This window comes from Drosophila virilis, chromosome X (genome assembly GCF_030788295.1).
Source record: "Drosophila virilis strain 15010-1051.87 chromosome X, Dvir_AGI_RSII-ME, whole genome shotgun sequence".
Classification (NCBI taxonomy): Eukaryota; Metazoa; Arthropoda; class Insecta; order Diptera; family Drosophilidae; genus Drosophila; species Drosophila virilis.
In genome coordinates, this window is record NC_091543.1 from 20459853 (window position 1) to 20480756 (window position 20904).

Here is a 20904-nt window from a genome sequence, read left to right on the forward strand (position 1 = left end):
TGTTTAAATGCAGATCGATGCAGTTGGTCCTTGCGATCCTAACGCACCAAATCCTTTGAAAATCTGCAAGGATATGGCTGAGTTATGGTCATTCTCCTTACTTATAATTTCATAAAATATTCGGCTATAGTTTGGCAAGGACTATTTTGATGTCCTTCGGATAACAGTAGTAAAAAGGACGATAATTCTTTTGGTCAAGACAAAAGACATTTCTGTAGCAGAAAATATGTCAAAAGCCGACCTTATCCTTGCGAATTCCGGCGAGTGCTGTGTCAAACAACCAGCTTTCCGCCGGCCAAAGGACATTCAAATCGCCCTGATACTTTTTAAATAAAGATTTTGTGATGTCGCTAATGACCAGCATGTCCTAAAATGCTAGTTATGTTGACAAGATGCTTTTTTTTCTAATTAAGTCATATTTGTGGCTTGATATTAATAATATCTTTATATTGATCTGTCTCATAAAATCATTATCATCGATTTAAAAACAATTCTTTATTTGCTATTTGCCGTAGCGACTTACAGTTTGCTTAATTGTTATTATTTTTTCATTTGTATTTAATTATGTTAATAGTTTTTGATTATCATTTTATTCAGTTGCCTGAGCACAAATTGTTGAATTAGGTTTGTTTTTACGGTAATACAGAGTGTGGGGGGGAAAGAGTCCGACCAGTTTAACGTTCAACTGTCAACCCGCACTTTTATCAAAATATACAAATACAAATATATATTGTATCATAAATTTAAATTTCACATCAAAACTTCAATATAGTTACATATAGTCATAGGTTCATTTGGTTAATAGTTATAAAAATAAAATTGTAGTTCATGAAATGGTTGCGTTATTTGCGTTGGGCTTGTCTGTCAAATATATATGTGTCTGTGTATGTGTATATATATATATATATATATCTGTATGATATATGCGTTTGTATGTATATAAAAATAATGCTTATTTTTCTAAATTATGACAAAATTAAAAGCATAAAAAATACATTCTTCACTTTGGTCCAGTACTGAAATCTCGGATTTCGTTAGTTGCCAAAATTGGTTGCTTAGTTTCTTGGTATTTTTATACCCTTGTTTGTTTCTCATGTTTTGTTTTGGATACATACAGGATTTATGTAACCTAGCTAACGACTATATATGAGCTCCCTTCTTACATATCTACAAAAGTTTACATTTTAAGTTGAGCTAAAACCATTTCAATGTGTGTGTGTGTGTGTGTTGTGTTGGGCGCCAAAGGTGTTTTTTAATAGTCCAAATTTCCTTGGGCGCCGGTTATGATGGCATCAATCCAAATGCGTGCCGCTGCATCCGAGGCAGCCTGCAGATTATAGCTACGCTTCTTGGTCTTCACAATGAAGGTACAATGGGGCCGACCGCTCTTGGAGGCATTCAAATGATCCAAATACACCTCGTCTATGGTCTGCATATGGAGTAGACAAGTTTTAAAATTTAATAGATAGCCTTAGTCATGTTTATTTTGTTGTACTCACGGCAAAGTAGGCGCCACCACGTGGCTTGCGCTCCGACTTATCCGAGTAGTAGATGAGAGCGCTGCGCTGACGATCCAGGACAAACCAGCGCCTCGACCAGGCATGAAATGTGGCGCCCAATTTGTGCAGGTAACTGAAATGGGTTTCATTATATTTGATATATTTGTGATATATTTTGCATATAATCAGCATCAGATTGTTGCTCACCCGCGACAGCTGTGCGCATCGACAAACACATGCGGACAGAGATCGATCTGATGGCCGGCGGTCTCGATGTGATGCCGCAGATTCAGATCCGGCGAGAAGATGGGCAGGTAACGTGTCAGCGGTCGCTGATGCTTGGGCAGGGCGCGCTTCCTTTCGCCGCTGGTGCTGGCGCTGGCGCTGCTGCTGCTGCCGTTGCCGCCGGCGCCGCCGCCACCGCTGCTGCTGCCAGCGCTGCCGCTGCCGCTGCCCGCCGAGGCGGTGTCCTGTGAGTTGCTATGGCTGCTGGCGCGCTTGTTCTCAGACGCGGCATCACCATTCGAAAACTTGGGCGCCTCAATGGCGGCCTCGCAATTGTTGGCCTCGGAGAGCGGACGTGGACTGCGCGCCGTCGTCCCCGCGACAAGTCCATGATGCTCCAGTTCCGGCTGTGAATGCCGTTGCTGTGGATAAACAAACACAAGCCCAATTAGAGAGCGTGTCACAAGTGCTTTGGAGCGCCAAAAGAGAGCTGTTGCAAGTGGGTTAGCGGGTTGTCCAACTCTATAAATAGCCGCGCAAAAGCCAAAAGATCTTTTCTATGCCAGGGACAAAGCTGCGCATTCCGCTGGTCGCTGGCCGTTGGCCGCTGGCCAATGCGTTTAACCCCACAATGGCTACGGCGGGTTAACAAGCACTTTAACATCATGTTAAATTTGCTGAGTTGCAGAGTTGCCACATCGTTTTGACTAGCAACTCAATTGTAGGGCTGCCACACGCCGTTTTGTGTCGCTGAATTTGTAATACTCTTGCAGATATCTGGCTTTTGGAGCAAAGCTTTATGTCCGTAGTTTGTTCTGTTAGAAGTCATACGATATATAGTAGCCCGATTCGTTACTTAGCTGGTTTGCTTAGGGATACCCTAAAACACACAAGTTTTCCATACGACCTAAATATTTAAAGCTCTATGAGCTTTGTGATATAGCTCAATAAATATACATCTTGACACTTGGGGAACTTTAAAATGTAAACACAAACACAAAAAAAAAAAAAAACACATTTAGTACATGTAAATATTTGTATATTTGCGAACGTTCAGTGAGCATTCAAATGGGCTTCCATCAATATGTGTGGAATATGAGTGAAAAGCTTGTATATGGAATCAGTGTGTTCAATTTCCAACGGATTTGCTTTATAACTCGTTAAATGTTAAGCACAATAATGATCGATTTCTTTGTCATATGTAAATTGATCTAAAATTGGTTTTTACACATTTTTAGCAATTGACAAGTGAAAGCAATTCCGCACACACACACACACACACACTCACGAGATAATAGAGTTCTGTGCGCTGTCGTGCATTTGCATCCATGCGACGATGCTGCACATAGGTCATCCAGACAGACATGATCCCGGGCTAAGCTGACTGCCTTGTTTGGCTTGAAGCTGTTGGGAATTCGAACGCGCTCTTTAAAAGTCGACCGTGCGAATCCGATTGTGAATGCGGAATAAAAAAAAACAATGCGGAATTAGCAACGATTGCGGGTCTTTGGCCAAAAACGAAACGAGGCGCACACGAACATTGTCCAGCAGCGGCAGCGTATCGGGATACGAGATTCACAGATTCGGCCAAATATAATAATCGTAATGAGGCGCACACAATTTATGGGTCTATTGGCGCTCAACGAAGATCGAAGAAGCTGCTGTTGCTGCTGCTGATGATGGTACTAGAACTTGTAAACAAAATTTGCCACCAAGGTAAACAACAACAACAACAACAACAACAACAACAAGGAGAAGAAGTGAGAAGTGCGCATAACGAGCAGCGGACACAAACTGACGACCCCAGCAGAATATCATCAGCTGGCGTCTTCGGCGAATATATAAAGAAATATTATTATAAACTTATTAATAAGTGTAGTCCATAGAACAGAGCACGATGGGGCAGGATGCGGCGGAGGGCGGGGGCGTTTGTTTTTAAAATAAACATTGGTAAAAACAAAAATATATGAAAATGGCCAACAAATTGTCGAGACGCTGAATAACTGAATAAAACTCGTGACTAACGAGCTGACGATCGATTGCCGATGCCGCGGTGCAGTCAATCGTAATGAGAGAGAGAGAGACAGAGCAAGAGAGAGCGAGAGAGAGAGAGAGATAGAGAGAGCGAGAGAGAGAGGGAGAGAGAGATCCTTAAGTGCCTTGACATGGTCCAGAGACGAAGGAAACAGTCACCAAACCAAATCAAATACTTTTGTCTGCTCAGCGAAAATTGATTACCTCGAAGGCATATTCATCCAATGTAAACATAAGTTGGAACAACTATTTTAATTAATAATATAACAAAGACTGAAGCTCCGTAACATGCTGATGGGGTGTGTCTAAAATGTTGTTATATTACTCGATCAACAAAGTAGAAGGCCCAGGCGATGTAACAATAATAATAATAATAATAATAATAATAATAATAATAATAATAATAATAATTATAATAATAATAATAATAATAATAATAATAACAACAATAATAATAATTATAAAAACAATAAGAATAATTATTATATTAGCATAACAATAATAATAATAATAATAATAATTAATATAATAATTTAAAAAAGCAACTATTATATATTTATATTATTAAATAGTAGCAAGAACAATGAGAATAATAATGATGAAATACTATTATTACGAATAATGATATAAAATCGAAAAAGTAATCATAATAAAACCAATAATGCCCGGGAAAATAAAACTGATATGCAAGAGAAATAAATATCAATTTACCAATATGCCAGCAATATGTTATTATGCCAACATTACTAATAATAGTAATAAGATAATAACAGGAATAACAATAATAAAAATATGGAATACAACTAGCCTTATAACACATGTAAATATTCATAATAATACTTAGTAATAACAATAATAATAATAGTAATCTCATTTTAATGATGATATTCTAATTTAATCGATTATATGACTAATAAAACAATAATGATATTAATAGACAATGATTATGCTAAAATATAACACCTAATTAGCTAAGCAGCTGCCTATATAGCCTTTATTACATACATGTGCCCTGACAAGCTCCAATGAACACATGTACAACTGAATATCCTCTCGTTTATACTTGCCTCAACAGACGGACTGATTGATCGGATAAGTCGGAAAAATTACAAACAATGCAAAGCTCTAGAGGAAAAATTAATGAATACGTGTCTCCAAAAAACATTATCGAGCAAAGCCGGGCAATTCCTGCTAGTATTTGTATATAGCCGTTAAGATGGAATTTGTTTAAAAATAAAAAAGAAAAAGCATAAACATATTAACTTTAGTATCTGATATTTTACAGCTTTGCCCCGGCCATTTGTTCATTTTCAAATTCAGTCTATAATAGTATTCTTATCAATATTTGAGAATTGAGTTTGAGGTTAGATAAAAAGTCAGAAAATACTGTTAACAATGCATTACACCTGATCTTAAGGTTGGATTTTGGATGATATTTGTTTTAATTGCATAAAACACCATTTTAAATAGCTAATGCTAATAAATTTAAAGATGAAAGAGAAAATAATTGAAAATACTTTAAAAAACATGTTAAAAATGTCAATACCAGGGCTGCAAACCGATTCGTTCCTAAAATATACATTTATAACTTTATATGCAAATCAGAAACGAACGTCAAACTCAACAATTTGTCAAAAAGAACAAACGGGAGACTCGGTACTAAAGTACAAATAACTTTGATACCAAGCATGACATTTATTTAACCAAATGTGATTAATATCAAGTTGAGCTGGATATCAAATTCAGCCCGCATTTTATTTATAAAAACATTTAAGGATTGCAATATTTTCAGTAAAACGGGAAATTTTAAACAAAAAATTAAAATAGTTTCTTAGAACTTAAGAACTATTTGACTAATGAACCAAACTTAAGAGCAGAGAGTTGGTTCTAATTGTGAACCGAATGTTTTTCTTTTCGGTTTGCAGCCCTGGCGTCGGACGATCTTCGATCTTTTTTTTGCATTAGACATTTAAATTGTGTTGGGAGCGAAAGGTAAGTAACCTTTATCTTATTATTTATAGACCTGCTTTGGTACTGCCCAATTAAGCACTATCTTTCTAAAGTCTGTTAGCGTTAATTCTTAACAGTTTTTACTGTTGACATGCGTATATTTGCTGTTCTTATCGCCGCTTGAACAACAGGTTTCTAATATGCGATTTCAGTGTACCTAATTCGATTGCTCGACCCAAAAATAATATGCTAACTCAATATTTTTATGTACTTCCATTTGCAAATATATACATATTCCAGGGTATCAAACAAGCTACCCAGTGCACAGATAAAATATAATTAGCTGGCTCTAAAACATGGACTTATTCGTATATATCCCAATGCAGTTCTATTGTAGGCGATTTTCTGAGATATCATTGCAAGCAACAGGATATTGCATTTGTTTACACGCTCTGTTTACTTTGTGCTCAAGTAACGTGGTATTTTAGCAATAAATACGCCGCATTGCACTCGGCTCTGTCTAGGGTATACGCAAATGATGACCACGGCAATTTGTGTTTGTCTAACATTTAACACATGGCTGGAGGAGGAGGAGGAGGGTTCAGGTCAGATTTGTAATCTGGAAATCGATGAATGTTCGATCTGATGATGTGGGCTTGTAAATCTTGTGGATCCCAAATTGTATTTGGGCAGATTTCAAATTGTTTATTTACAAAACGTGTGGCGATTGTTTGAAATTACAATTTCGGAACGTCCTATCTCCGCACGGAGCTATGTCGTTTTGGAATGTCATATCTCCGCGCGGAGCTATGTCGTTTTGGAACGTCATATCTCCGCGTGGAGCTGTGTCGTTTTGGAACGTCATATCTCCGCGCGGAGCTGTGTCGTTTTGGAACGTCATATCTCCGCGCGGAGCTATGTCGTTTTGGAACGTCATATCTCCGCGTGGAGCTGTGTCGTTTTGGAACGTCATATCTCCGCGCGGAGCTGTGTCGTTTTGGAACGTCATATCTCCGCGCGGAGCTATGTCGTTTTGGAATGTCATATCTCCGCGCGGAGCTATGTCGTTTTGGAACGTCATATCTCCGCGTGGAGCTGTGTCGTTTTGGAACGTCATATCTCCGCGCGGAGCTGTGTCGTTTTGGAACGTCATATCTCCGCGCGGAGCTATGTCGTTTTGGAACGTCATATCTCCGCGTGGAGCTGTGTCGTTTTGGAACGTCATATCTCCGCGCGGAGCTGTGTCGTTTTGGAACGTCATATCTCCGCGCGGAGCTATGTCGTTTTGGAATGTCATATCTCCTCGTGGAGTTGTGTCGTTTTGGAACGTCATATCTCCTCGTGGAGTTGTGTCGTTTTGGAACGTCATATCTCCGCGCGGAGCTATGTCGTTTTGGAACGTCATATCTCCGCGCGGAGCTGTGTCGTTTTGGAACGTCATATCTCCGCGCGGAGCTATGTCGTTTTGGAACGTCATATCTCCGCGCGGAGCTATGTCGTTTTGGAACGTCATATCTCCGCGCGGAGCTATGTCGTTTTGGAACGTCATATCTCCGCGCGGAGCTGTGTCGTTTTGGAACGTCATATCTCCGCGCGGAGCTGTGTCGTTTTGGAACGTCATATCTCCGCGCGGAGCTGTGTCGTTTTGGAACGTCATATCTCCGCGCGGAGCTATGTCGTTTTGGAACGTCATATCTCCGCGCGGAGCTTTGTCGTTCTGGAACGTCATATCTCCGCGTGGAGCTGTGTCGTTTTGGAACGTCATATCTCCGCGCGGAGCTATGTCGTTTTGGAATGTCATATCTCCGCGCGGAGCTATGTCGTTTTGGAACGTCATATCTCCGCGTGGAGCTGTGTCGTTTTGGAACGTCATATCTCCGCGCGGAGCTGTGTCGTTTTGGAACGTCATATCTCCGCGCGGAGCTATGTCGTTTTGGAACGTCATATCTCCTCGTGGAGCTATGTCGTTTTGGAATTCATATCTCCGCGTGTAGCTGTGTCGTTTTGGAACGTCATATCTCCGCGCGGAGCTATGTCGTTTTGGAACGTCATATCTCCGCGCGGAGCTATGTCGTTTTGGAACGTCATATCTCCGCGCGGAGCTATGTCGTTTTGGAACGTCATATCTCCGCGCGGAGCTATGTCGTTTTGGAACGTCATATCTCCTCGTGGAGCTATGTCGTTTTGGAACGTCATATCTCCGCGTGGAGCTATGTCGTTTTGGAATGTCATATCTCTGCGCGGAGCTATGTCGTTTTGGAACGTCATATCTCCGCGTGGAGCTGTGTCGTTTTAAAACGTCATATCTCCGCGCGGAGCTGTGTCGTTTTGGAACGTCATATCTCCGCGCGGAGCTATGTCGTTCTGGAACGTCATATCTCTGCGTGGAGCTGTGTCGTTTTGCTAATAATTTAAAGATGAAAGAGAAAATAATTGAAAATACTTTTAAAAACATGTTAAAAATGTCAATACCAGGGCTGCAAACCGATTCGTTCCTAAAATATTCATTTATAACTTTATATGCAAATCAGAAACGAACGTCAAACTCAACAATTTGTCAAAAAGAACAAATGGGAGACTCGGTACTAAAGTACAAATAACTTTGATACCAAGCATGACATTTATTTAACCAAATGTGATTAATATCAAGTTGAGCTGGATATCAAATTCAGCCCGCATTTTATTTATAAAAACATTTAAGGATTGCAATATTTTCAGTAAAACGGGAAATTTTAAACTAAAAATTAAAATAGTTTCTTAGAACTTAAGAACTATTTGACTAATGAACCAAACTTAAGGGCAGAGAGTTGGTTCGAACCGTGAACCGAATCAGCGAATGTTTTTCTTTTCGGTTTGCAGCCCTGGCGTCGGACGATCTTCGATCTTTTTTTTGCATTAGACATTTAAATTGTGTTGGGAGCGAAAGGTAAGTAACCTTTATCTTATTATTTATAGACCTGCTTTGGTACTGCCCAATTAAGCACTATCTTTCTAAAGTCTGTTAGCGTTAATTCTTAACAGTTTTTACTGTTGACATGCGTATATTTGCTGTTCTTATCGCCGCTTGAACAACAGGTTTCTAATATGCGATTTCAGTGTACCTAATTCGATTGCTCGACCCAAAAATAATATGCTAACTCAATATTTTTATGTACTTCCATTTGCAAATATATACATATTCCAGGGTATCAAACAAGCTACCCAGTGCACAGATAAAATATAATTAGCTGGCTCTAAAACATGGACTTATTCGTATATATCCCAATGCAGTTCTATTGTAGGCGATTTTCTGAGATATCATTGCAAGCAACAGGATATTGCATTTGTTTACACGCTCTGTTTACTTTGTGCTCAAGTAACGTGGTATTTTAGCAATAAATACGCCGCATTGCACTCGGCTCTGTCTAGGGTATACGCAAATGATGACCACGGCAATTTGTGTTTGTCTAACATTTAACACATGGCTGGAGGAGGAGGAGGAGGGTTCAGGTCAGATTTGTAATCTGGAAATCGATGAATGTTCGATCTGATGATGTGGGCTTGTAAATCTTGTGGATCCCAAATTGTATTTGGGCAGATTTCAAATTGTTTATTTACAAAACGTGTGGCGATTGTTTGAAATTACAAATGTGGCGTGTGGGCGCATAAATTGAATGACCTTCAATGCATTCGCAAGATGAGCAGGGGACGGGGAGGGGAAGTGGGAGTGGGAGCAGAGAAATCTGCCAGCGGAAGACATAAAATTGTAGACTTTCGTTTGGCGTTTGGCCTAGGTTAACTTTTAGCTACTCACCTGTTGGCTTGTGTTGGCTGCTGCTGTTGTTGTTTTCGGACTGCCGCTGCCGTCACCTGACGCACTGTTCTCCTTATCGTGCTGTGTCTTTTGTTGTGCTGTCTCATCGTTGAGCTTCTGCAATTCGGTTTTCTCAAATAGTTTGGCATCTTTGCCGCCGCTGCAAGGACATGAATTAAAGGCCAAAGTTAGTCACATTTATCACATTGAGATCGTTTTATCAGCTGTGCGGCGGCGGCTGCTGCGTACCAACATGGAATCAGCGTATTTAGCTTATCCATCGCGATGACTAATGCAGCCTGCGGAACTGCGACTGCGACTGCGACAGCGACTGCGACAGCGACGGCGACTGCTGCGGCGCGCTCTGTTTGACTGACTAAGCGACAGGCGCTGCGAATCGGAATCAGATGCGGAATCGGAATTGGAACCGAGTGCGGCAATGGATGAGGCGGACACAATGCATAAAATGCGAGTTGGCTGTCAGTTGGCAAATAACAGGGCGCTCTCTCCCGCACACAGACACACAAGCAGCGAGAGCGAGCAAGAGAGCGCGACTGATGCAAACACACGCAGACACTGGCAAGCAGCTGATAAGCTTATCAGCACAGGCAGCGACGCCCGCAGCGACGCCAGCAGCGATGCCAGCAGCGTTTGTAATTGCAGCACGCTTGCTTGCTTTTTCAGGTGAGGTCGTCGTCGTCGCCGTCGTCGTTTGACTAACTAACTGACCGACCGATCGCCCAATCTTCGAAATAGCTAAAGTCAAAGTCGGCAATGCGAGCGAATGCGGCATCGAACTCGAACTCGAACTCGAATTCGATTTCAATTTCGATTTCGGTTTGGGTAAGTAACGGGTGTCGTGTGTCGCCAATGAGTAAACCAAAAACCACACTAATCAACACGCACAGTATTTGCCTTGTTGTCTTACTGTATGTATGCACATATATGTATGTATGTGTAGCTCTTCTGCTCTCTGTTTGAATGTTTATCTAACAATTTGAAAATCGAAAACCGGTTTCATTTTCAATCTACTCACAATTAGACGCCGCAGTCGCGGTCGCCGTCGCCGTCGTCGTCGTCGTCGCAGTCACCGCATTGTTTTGCTATTAGCAAATAATTTGATTAATTATAGAGTCAACGGGTTGAGTGTGCACGCCACCCAAAAGGCATTTACACTGCACAACACAATTATGCAAGCACATTTAGAAAATATCTGTATAATACTTGAGTAAAGATGTAAGAAATCTGCACGGATTTTTAACATTTGTTAATATGAAACAAATTGAAATTATATTTTGATCGTTCGAAAATGAGAACTTACAAAAACTAGAATTGCTATTTTTAAGCAATGCTGCAAGCTGAACCGGTTCAATCCGGTTCACATTTTATCGGTTTGGTTAAAAAAAAAAGTTGTCTATTTCTAAACGAAAAAAAGTCTGGGTTTACGGAATTTGAGTTTCACGAAATAAGCCCGAAGATAAAATATAGGTTTTCTTTGTTTTTAACCATATTTTAAGTGCTTCTAAAAGTGATTTATTTTTGTTCAACACTTAAATAAGAAAGTAAATAATAAAACCCCTCTGGAACTAACCAATTGTTTTTTTTTTTGTAAGCTTTAACCAATTATCTTTTGGGCTTGTTTTTCCATACCTCAACCCAACTAGAAATATTTTCAGAAAATACTTATCTTTCGTTTATCGTTTACTTGACCACTGACTGTCAAAGTTTACCAGGCACTTGCTGTACGTTTTAAATATTTTTTTTTAAAGTTCTAGCTAGATAATCTGTCCTGATAGCACGCAGTTCATTCACCCGTTTCCTATGAATGCATTTGAATGAATGAAGAGCTCTTTGATAGACAAATGGCTAAATATTTGATTTTAATTAATTAAAAAGACAGATCAATAATGATTGCTTGCAACTAAAATAGTACTAGAAACTTGATAAGATATGGCAAATAAATCATATATGGAAATGATAAGTAAGCCATGTATATGGGTTTATAAGGCGATCAAAGTGAAAGCTATGCCAACTTTTACCGTATCTAGTGCTTTGTTGGAGAGTGTAAGGGTGGTGCATCAGATCTATTGTCAGCTGCACAATTAATTAAGAGCGCCAACGATATGGTCAAGCATGTGGAACGAATGAAAGAATGCGCCATCGTGGGGGTTAGGCAACTTGAACCCAAACGTTTTGGAGCTCTTCCTCGGCTGCATTCAAGCCGAGCCGTTGATTCAATTAGAGAGCGGGCGAGATGGTAGTCGGATTGGTTAGAGGGCAGAATGTGGGGCAGAATGTGGTGGCACACTCACTTGGCGTTCACTGGAGCGTGTTGGGTTGGCGGCGCTTCAATCGTTGTCTCTGTTGTCTGCTGGGTGGAGAGCAAATATTGGGTGCGTGCCTCGTCGTGGCTCTTCTTCTTCAGATCGTACATCTTTTGGCGCTCGTGCTCGATGACCTGATGACCTGTTGCGGTTGGCAATTGGCATAGATTAGCATGGGGTTGCAATGGCAAAGATTGCGCTTACCTTGCTGGGCCAGCAGCAGCTTGCGATTGCGTTCGATTTCCTTGATGCTGTCAAAGATTTTGGTGCTGGCTCCTTGGCTGGTCGAGATGGGCGCATCGTTGGCCACTTTACAGCTGCGATCGATGTCATCCTGCGAGGGCACACGTCGCTCCAGCGGATTCACTTCGAATCTGTCGCTGCGCAGCGATAAATTGAAGCTAATCTGCTCGCAGCTGCCGGCATCGTAAATCTGCAAGGGTGCTCGCTTCGGTGTGCTTGTCACCTGTGCTCCATGCGGCAGCTCGATCTTGTTGTTGTGGAACATGTTCTCGTTAACGCTCCTGGACATCAGATCCTCCTGATTGTGCCGCTTCGGGCAGAGCAGCTCAGCGGAGCCGAACAGCGACTGTGACATGACGCCATTCACCAGATTGCTGCCGCCGCCGTTCGAAGCGGGCGTTGCGCGTCCGCTTGTGGGCGATGTTGGCTCCTCGGCTGAGTGCTCATCGGGACCCAGCTGGATGCGCAGCGATGCCAGCTCCGTTTCCAGCATTAGGCGCTGCTCCTGACGTTTCAGTTCCTCGTGGCATGCATGATGCTCCGACTCCTCCTCAAAGTACTGAAACTCCAGATCCTCGAAGGTCTTGCGATCGCTATCCAGAGACTCGCACACATGCTCCAGCTCCTCCTTTAGGCAGGCATTGTTCGGCTTTTGCTTTAGCATGGCGCGCAGTCTGCAAAACAAAAATGCAAACGTTGAGTTTTCTTCCGTTTTCCGATTATGATTCACTTCCGGCACGGCAACAAAAACGAACTGAACGAACTGAACAAAACAGAAGCACTTGAAAACTGAATTTCCAATTTGAGAAACTCAATCCGATTAAACTGAAGTTTGGTGACTAGTGTACTAGTCGAATGCGCCCACAAACCTAAGCCGGCAAATTTTTCACCTGGACGGAACCGATTTTCAGTTCCAGCCCCTTTCAATACTAGACAAACGTAATTGCCTATTCAAATGAGGGCCCAGCCAAACTACTTAAACCCAACTGCCAGCCACAGTGCACTTATCTCCGATTTATATACCCTATACCTATTAAAAAGGCGTACACAAATGGGCATACTTAAATGCTCCAACAGGTGTTAGCTTGTTCAGAGTGTAATACATTCCTCTCCCATCGCTGGAGCTGATTTAAAATAGTTTTTCTAATTATTTTTTTTATGGAACCCCAATCTCTGACATTCTAAAAAACCCAAATACTAAAGCACAAAACATCAGCTGCGCCTGTTAAAGGGTATCTTCACGTCGATCACACTGTATAAAAGTTTTACAATTATTATCTAGCTTTATAGAGCTGGTAATATTCGACTTGATTTGCATATTTGTCGGATTTTTCCGGCATTTGAACATATTAATGGATAATCGACTTTTACCTGAGTTATATTTGCGATATCTGATATATGGGATATGGAATACATATCAGGCTCATCAACAGGCTAGTAGATCTAGCTAAGGACTCACAGATTAACTATAGTTAGCTATTAGAGCTGAAGAAATTGCGTTTGACTTAAGGGCTTTGTAAAATCGATAAGTATATAAGAAGAGCTTGAAAGCTTGGAGTAAACCGGAAAGAAGATCTATCTTTGACAGGCCGATAACTAAATACCCTTGCAGATAAATATCCTGGCAGGAATTTTCATACTAAACTGAGCGACTATTTTGCATGGCGACAGACAGACGAGCACAAGGACCACATGGACTCGGCCAGTTGCGGGTGCGCATGCTCACTTATTCAGTTGATCCTGTTTCATTTCAATGGACTGCTTCAGCTTGGCCTGTTGATTCTCCTCCATCACGCGCGTCGCATTGCGCTGCGCCTCCAGGCGATGGATGCGATTCTGGAGTGCCAGCAGCTGCTGCCGCGGAGTCGCTGTAGCCGTCGGCCGCGTTGCGGATGCCGCCGTTGTTGTCGCGGATTGTACGCTCGGTTCCAGCTGTAAAATTAAAACTGGGTTTAGTCAAAGATTGATTGGTTAAGGAATGGCAAATACCTCGTGACTGTGCGTCGGGGCTGGCAGCTCCTCCAGCTCCTGCTTGAGCTGCTTGCGGCGCTGCTGCAGCTCGCGCCGCTGCCGCTGCTCCACATTGATGCTGCGCGGCGCCGGCGCTGGCTTGCGACTGGGTTTGGGCGATTGACTGCTGCCGGATTCATTCAGATTGAGCGTCAGATTGTTGATGTTCTTATTGGAGCGCTTGGCGGGCGTCAGTTGGCGGCCAGTTGGCTGCTGCTGCTGTTGCTCCAGCTGTTCGAGCTGCTGCTTGCGCTCAAAGGACTTGAATAGCTGCTCATAGTCGCGCTGCTGATTGGGCGCCGGCGGCTTGGGCGCCAGCGGGGGCTTAACCACAGCCGTTGGCGGCGTCGGTGTCGAGCTGGCCAAGGCAAAGGCGCTGCTAAAGGAGGCATCCTTCTTGGGCGACATGCAATTGGTGCGTATTTTGGTGCGCGGACTCTGCGGCACATACTTCGCCGTGCTGCCGGGCAGATTCTCATGGCTGGCGCTGCCAGCAGCAGCTGATGACGACAATGTCGTGGACGATAATGTCGATGTCGATGCTGCTGTGGACACGGACACATGCAGCTGGCCATTGATCTCGACTCGATTGGGGCCCAGCAGGCGCACATTCTCATAGCCCGATGAGCTGCTAACCAGCGCCAGATTGCTGCTGCTGCCCGCGTGCTGCTGGAACGGCGACTTCTTGTCCCGCGGCAGCGAACCGTTTGTCTTGATCCGATTCTGGACAATTGGCGAGGAGGTGATGCTGCCGGCGCTGGCATTGTGCAGCGTATGGTTGCTATTGTTGTTGTTGTTGTTGTTGTTAGTATTGTTGCTGTTGTTGTGCTGCTGCTGCTGTTGCTGCTGCTGTTGCTGCCGATCCGCATACTCCGTGCAAATCTTGAGCATGTCCTCCAGCTCGGCGCCGCTATTGAGCTCCGTATTGATGCAGTTCATGGTAAATATTTGTAGGCCGCCGGCGGTATAGGTGCCCGGCTTGGGATAACGATCATACCGATCATTGTTCACCTTTCCCAACAGCTCTACAGGCTGCGCCAACTGTTGCTGCTGCTGCTGCTGCTGTTGCTGTTGCTGCTGCGGGAGCTGCTGCTGCTGCTGCTTGTAGACAGCCGCATTGCTGGGTATATTGCAGTAGCCAGAATTGTGGCCAATTCCGTTGGCGCCACTGCTGGTTAATGTTTTGGCATACTGATTGTTGAGCTGCTTTTCGCCGCGATGATTCTCGGCCAGGTTGCGGGCAAAGCTCGCATATTTCTGGCCCAGCACATCGCGTGCAGGCATATTGACCGTGACCAGATCGGAGCTAAACACCTTGGGACACTGTACCACACCATGCAGATCCATGTTGTGACCACCGTCCCGATTGTTGCTGCTGCTCTTGATTGGATTTATGATGCTCTCGTAGAAGCTTTCCAGCTCCAGCGTTTGACTGTCGCTGGGTCGTCCGGATTGCGTGAAATCGATTTGTGGCATGGAGATGCGCTCATTGGAGCCCATCGCTGAGCGCATCATTTGCGCCTCGTCGGGATTATTGAAGCGAAGATAGTTCGAATTGCCAATGGTTATCATGGCACCCTGTGTCAACTTCGCCTCCTCCACCTCTTCGAGTGGGGCGCCGTCGATAAGCAGCCGCGCCTCCGGCTCGGGCACCAAAGTCACCTCGTTGCCCTCGCTTCTGTATATGGTGCAGTGCAGCGGTCGGACTCCGCTGCCGTTAAGCGAGATGCTGCAGCTGGGCGCCGATCCAATTGTTGTGTCACCTGTCAATCAAGCAAATCTTTATATTTTAATACAAATTACACAAATTCCATAACTGTAATTGTAGCTCGACTTGTGAACGTAACTGCAAATGCAACTGTAAGCTGTAACTGTAAACTATAACTGTTATTAACGTCGTCACTCGTCACCCGTCTCCCGTCTCTCGTCTCTCGTTTACCCGTTGTCCCGTCGCTCTCACTCACACGCACACGCACGCGAGCTCGGCCTGCGAGTGACTCGCCTAGCTAGAGCAGAGCAGCAACAGGCTAAGCAGGCGAACCGAGCTGAGCTGACACGGGCGCTCTTATCTCAGCTCGCGCGGAGCAACAAACACACACGGCGTCCTCGTCAAGGCATGTTACCGTTGTTCGGGCCAAAGATTACGCACACTGGTAAACATTCAATTTGTTTGCCAGCAAAAAACACCAAATGCAATGCAAATTTTAAGTGTCTGCTTACACCGTGAATAAGGAACACATATGTATGTATGTATGTATGTATGTTGTTAAATATGAATAATAAATTCCTATAATAAAATAATACCTACAGTTTGGGGCAGAAGTTTGCGACTAACAACATTTTCCATGTGACACATCATATATTTTTGTACTTTTCAACAATTTTTTTTTATAGGTTCTCATTTCCGCCCGACAAATTATAAATACACTATTCTGTTTTTGAATGCTAACGGAAAGACATGTGAGCTTTTGTATTATATAATATATATATTCAATCACTGGCCTTGGAAAAGCTTTGCTAACGCTTTGAGCCAATTCCAATTCCAATTTTAAATTGTTATATTTGGAGTGTTGTTTTTGGGTATTTGTATTTAACCAGCTGCAATTTTATGACTTTTGATTAAGGCTCCAGGCTTGCAAGACCAAAAGCTCTTTGTTAGCTTTCTTACATTTTTCGAATACTTAGAAGAAGTATCTGGCGTGTTAAGAAAACCATGAAATGTTTGTTATCCATCGACTTTTTTTTTTGTTAAACTAGCTCAATTATTATCAATATTTTTGAACTTGCAAGTCTAGAAGCGATATGATTATGTGGCTTTCATATCATATGCATAACTATCTAAAAGGGCACTATCTTTATGATGGTATTTAGCCAAACACTTAAGATCCTAAAAGCTTTCGAGTTTTTTTTTCTTTTTTTTTAGGATTTCTTTGAGTCACACTGTGCGCATCTTATCGCAGCTAGCAATAAGAGAACCGAAAACTTGTCTTCTTGTTTTTATTTTGTGCGTCGCTTTCGCGCGTTTCGTTTGCGTATTGAAGAATTGTTTTCTATGTACAGTTTTTTGAGTTTCTGTCTCTTGACTTCTGCTTATCGGCTTACAGCTGACCTTGCTGGGCAAGGGGGCAGCTGGGCGCGAAGGGGTTTATGTAGGTATGCATGTATGTGTGTGTGTGTGTGTATACTCACCAATATGTATGTAGTGGATGGTGACAGCGGTGCTGAGGCGGCCGCCGCCCAGGCTAACCAAATGGGGATCTGAGGCAGCAACACGCAGCGACGGATCCTTTTTCGTCAATGACATCTGCAAGCGAAGGAAGAGTGCGGGCGATAAGTACGAATACGAGTGGATAAGCGAAAAGCAGGAAGATGATGCGTCGCGTGCATTTGGCAGGGCGTGAAATTGTCAACTGAGATGCCTACAGGCGACACGGCATGACAAATACAAATACATGTACATATGTATGCATGCATGCATGTATGTGCACACAAACACACACGCACCAATGCAAATACAAATACAACAATACAAACACAAACACGCATGCGCAGCGGGTGCAGCTGCTCTAGATTGCTTTTGCTTTGTTTTGTTTCCTTTTTACTGAACAGGACGCACACACACGCATACATATGCACACTCAACGACGCATTTGGACGTTCTCTGCCAGCGCACATAAACGGTGTTGGGAGACGCGCGCGCCGGCAGGCTCGTGTGTGAGGGCGCGCGCGCGCGCGCACGCTTCGGCAGCTGTACGTTGAGACGCTGCTGTTGCGCCAGCGGTGTTGCCAGATCGGCATATCGGCTCATAGGAAATCAATTGGAAAGCTAATCAATCAACGACATTGGGCAAATAAATGAAGAATGCCGCGTTTGATAACACAAACATACACACACTCACACAAGTCGGAGGCACGGAAAGTAATCGAGCGACACACGCATTTAAGTTTTCACTTTTATTTTTGGGCGCGGAAATGGCAGCGGTGGGCCGTTTACGAAACGTTCCAATGGCCAAATTGGGTCATAAACACCAAAAGTGGCCGAGAGCATACAGGAGGAGGAGGAGGGAGCGAAAGAGAGAGAGAGAGAGAGAGAGAGAGACAGAGAGAGACAGAGAGCTACAGAGATGAGGCAACAACGGCAAAGCAATGGGAATGCGATTAAGCTACATCGTCATCGTCATCCTCATCATCATTACTGTGTGTGTTTGTGTGTATGTGTGTGTGTGTGTGGTATGTGGGCCAGCCGAATGGATAACTAACCAAAGAAATGGGAGCACCACGCTGCGCGCCACTTTATGCTGATAAAGTTTTCATTGGACACGCATCATTTTCAGTTGCCACAATGTGCTGTCATTGTTGTTGTTGCTGTCCCCACATTATCATTATCAGCAGGCGCTGTTTGTTATAATTACACTTACAAGTGCGTATCTGTGTGTGCGTGTGTGCGACACACCGGCGCAACATCGGTCAGTCTCCATTCATGTACATAAACACATATGTATGTGTGTAGAGTATGTGCATTCATTTCGTTAAGCTCTGCACAATATGATTATGTAATAACCTATGTACTTAGTGGAACGCATGTGGATCGCATTGTGTGGGTTGCCACCTGGTTTCAATATGCGTATGTACGCAAGTGGTTTGCATGCGATCTAAAGTGCGCCCTGAATTGCCAACCACCCCCCTCCCCCACCCCGCACCCACCATGCGATCTTAACCGCTTGGTAACATTTCTCTGTTACCCCCAAGCCCAATATTCAGTCAGCTAACGAAAGCTTGGGTTCCATTATTCAAGTCGCGTGATTCTTCCATTTTGCACTTTCCATTTGTGTCTAGACTGCCGCCCGGCTTGATAGCTGGACAACTGCATCATTCATATATATCATATCCCCCATATGCATTGCCCATTACAGCAAACATTACGAAATGCATTTTTATCGCCCGCTTTGCAGTTGCCTTCGTTTTAATACCCTTAAAGACGGTATTACAATTTTGTCATTGAGTTTGTAACTGAGCTTTGCTTTGTCCGAGATTAGCCGGCTCCGATAACTACATATGTATATCAGAAGGCTGTCATAGGAACATTCGGTCCTAAATTGAATTTTTGCATGAAAAACTTAGATGTTTTTCATTCTGACCAGACAATTACGTCCTTAACATCGAACTACTATATATATAGCGATATATCGCTATGGGAAAATTCGATTAAAATTTTTTTTTTTATCAAATCTTTTCTGTTTTTGTGAGCAATTATGCTTCTCACATATTTGCTAAGCCGTTAGCTATATGTCGACAAGGGTATTCAATCGTCGGTGTGCCGTTCTTTCACATGTTTTCTTTGTCTTTGTTTTGCTGCCGCGCATCGCACGTCATCTTTGGCGTCGTCATCGTCATAAGCCAGCGGGCGGGGTGGGGGTGGGGCCGGGCTGGTCTAGCAGCAGTGAGGCAGACATTAAAAGTGCCAAGATGTGTAATAAATAATCAAAGAAATCAACAGCAACAAAAGCCAAATGAGTCAGACAACTGCAATTACAACAACAACAACAAGAGCAGCAACAACAACAACAACAACAACAAGAGCACATGTGTGCAAATAGATTCCAGCAATTGCTGTGCCTTTGTATAGGCCTCTTTTCACACTGTTTGAAAAGTGAAAAGTGAGTATATGCGCTTTGCAGGTTGAGGAACTGGCACAGCGTAAGGACCAACTCTCAAGCTGGCAGCCACGCCCACCCGTTAACAGTTTGAGAGTAACTGCTTGGGCCTTAACAGTTTTAGAGTCGGTAAGAAGACTGACTTCGGCTGTATTTACAGGGTATTGCGCTGTTATGCGCACCCGACTGCAATGTATCTTTTTCAATTTAGCTTTGTTGAGTTAAGATAAAAGCAACGAAAATATTGAGATGCCCAACAAAGGCAACATGCATCCATTGAGCAATGCTTTAGACGTTTCAGATCAGGCCATATACATATATATATATATATATATATATTATAGCACACAGTAGATCGGCCCATTAGGATGTGCGATTCCCAATTTGGATACCCTTACTCTTTTTGTCCTGGAAATGGACACGTTTAATCAAATCAGTTGACGTTTATTAAATATAACTGTACATTCTTCTTTTTTGCCATATTTATAATTACAGTTAAGTTAGGCCAAGTTGTTTACCTGCTAATTGAGTCACAATTGAAACAGTTTGCAGATTCCGTTGGGGTTGCGGGAGGGGGGTGTTAGTATAATGAGCTCTCGAAATTTCTTGGCGTCAGCTTTGATAAAGAAAAAGCAAATAAAAACCACTTAACCACACTTCATCAAAGTGTCGGACGAGATGGGAACCCGCGAAGCCAAACAAACAATAATGGGACAAAACCGTCAACGCAATTAACGTATCATTTTTGCCCTTGCCCCCCCCTGGCCACGGCACAGCCTTTGCAACCCATCAATAGAGAGTTCCAATAAACCGTTGGCCACCCATTTCCAACACATCCCGCAGAGCTGATAAATTGTTTGCTTTCGCTGCAGCCGCAGTTTCCTCTCTTTTTGCCTCTCACACACACACACACATTCGCCCAATGGCAGGTCGTAAACATTACAGGAAAAATGAATACACCAAACCCATACATTGCCATTTTTAGTTGTCTTTATTTATAGAGCGCAAACACAGTTGTGTATCCAACTTGAAAGTAAAAACACCGTTTCAATAATATGATAGTGCGGGTGACAGAAAGAGAGAGAGAGAGAGAGAGAGAGAGCGAGCTAAAGAGAGGGAGCCTGGAATGAGCAGGCGACCGGGAAGGCAAACACTAGCACACACACACACAC

The 20904-nt window shown here is 43.2% G+C and overlaps 1 protein-coding gene across 3 annotated transcripts in view; it reads right to left on the reverse strand.

Moving 5' to 3' along the window:
• Nucleotides 1-476: 476 nt before the first annotated feature.
• LOC6632109 (pleckstrin homology-like domain family B member 2) overlaps nt 477-20904 on the reverse strand; it is a 28617-nt gene continuing 8189 nt past the window's right edge. The window contains exons 2-10 of one of the 3 annotated variants that reach the window (XM_002055596.4): nt 17268-17382; nt 14058-15841; nt 13795-14000; nt 12030-12742; nt 11814-11967; nt 9502-9661; nt 1707-2146; nt 1500-1632; nt 477-1429 (exon numbers count right to left, since the gene is read on the reverse strand). In XM_002055596.4, coding sequence (XP_002055632.2) covers nt 1253-1429; nt 1500-1632; nt 1707-2146; nt 9502-9661; nt 11814-11967; nt 12030-12742; nt 13795-14000; nt 14058-15841; nt 17268-17382 — 3882 coding nt within the window. In that variant the 3' untranslated portion in view covers nt 477-1252. Of the gene's footprint in view, nt 1430-1499; nt 1633-1706; nt 2147-3012; nt 3296-9501; nt 9662-9750; nt 10008-11813; nt 11968-12029; nt 12743-13794; nt 14001-14057; nt 15842-17267; nt 17383-20904 lie in introns of those variants that run through there. The other 2 variants (XM_032439561.2, XM_032439562.2) reach the window with 2 other exon arrangements.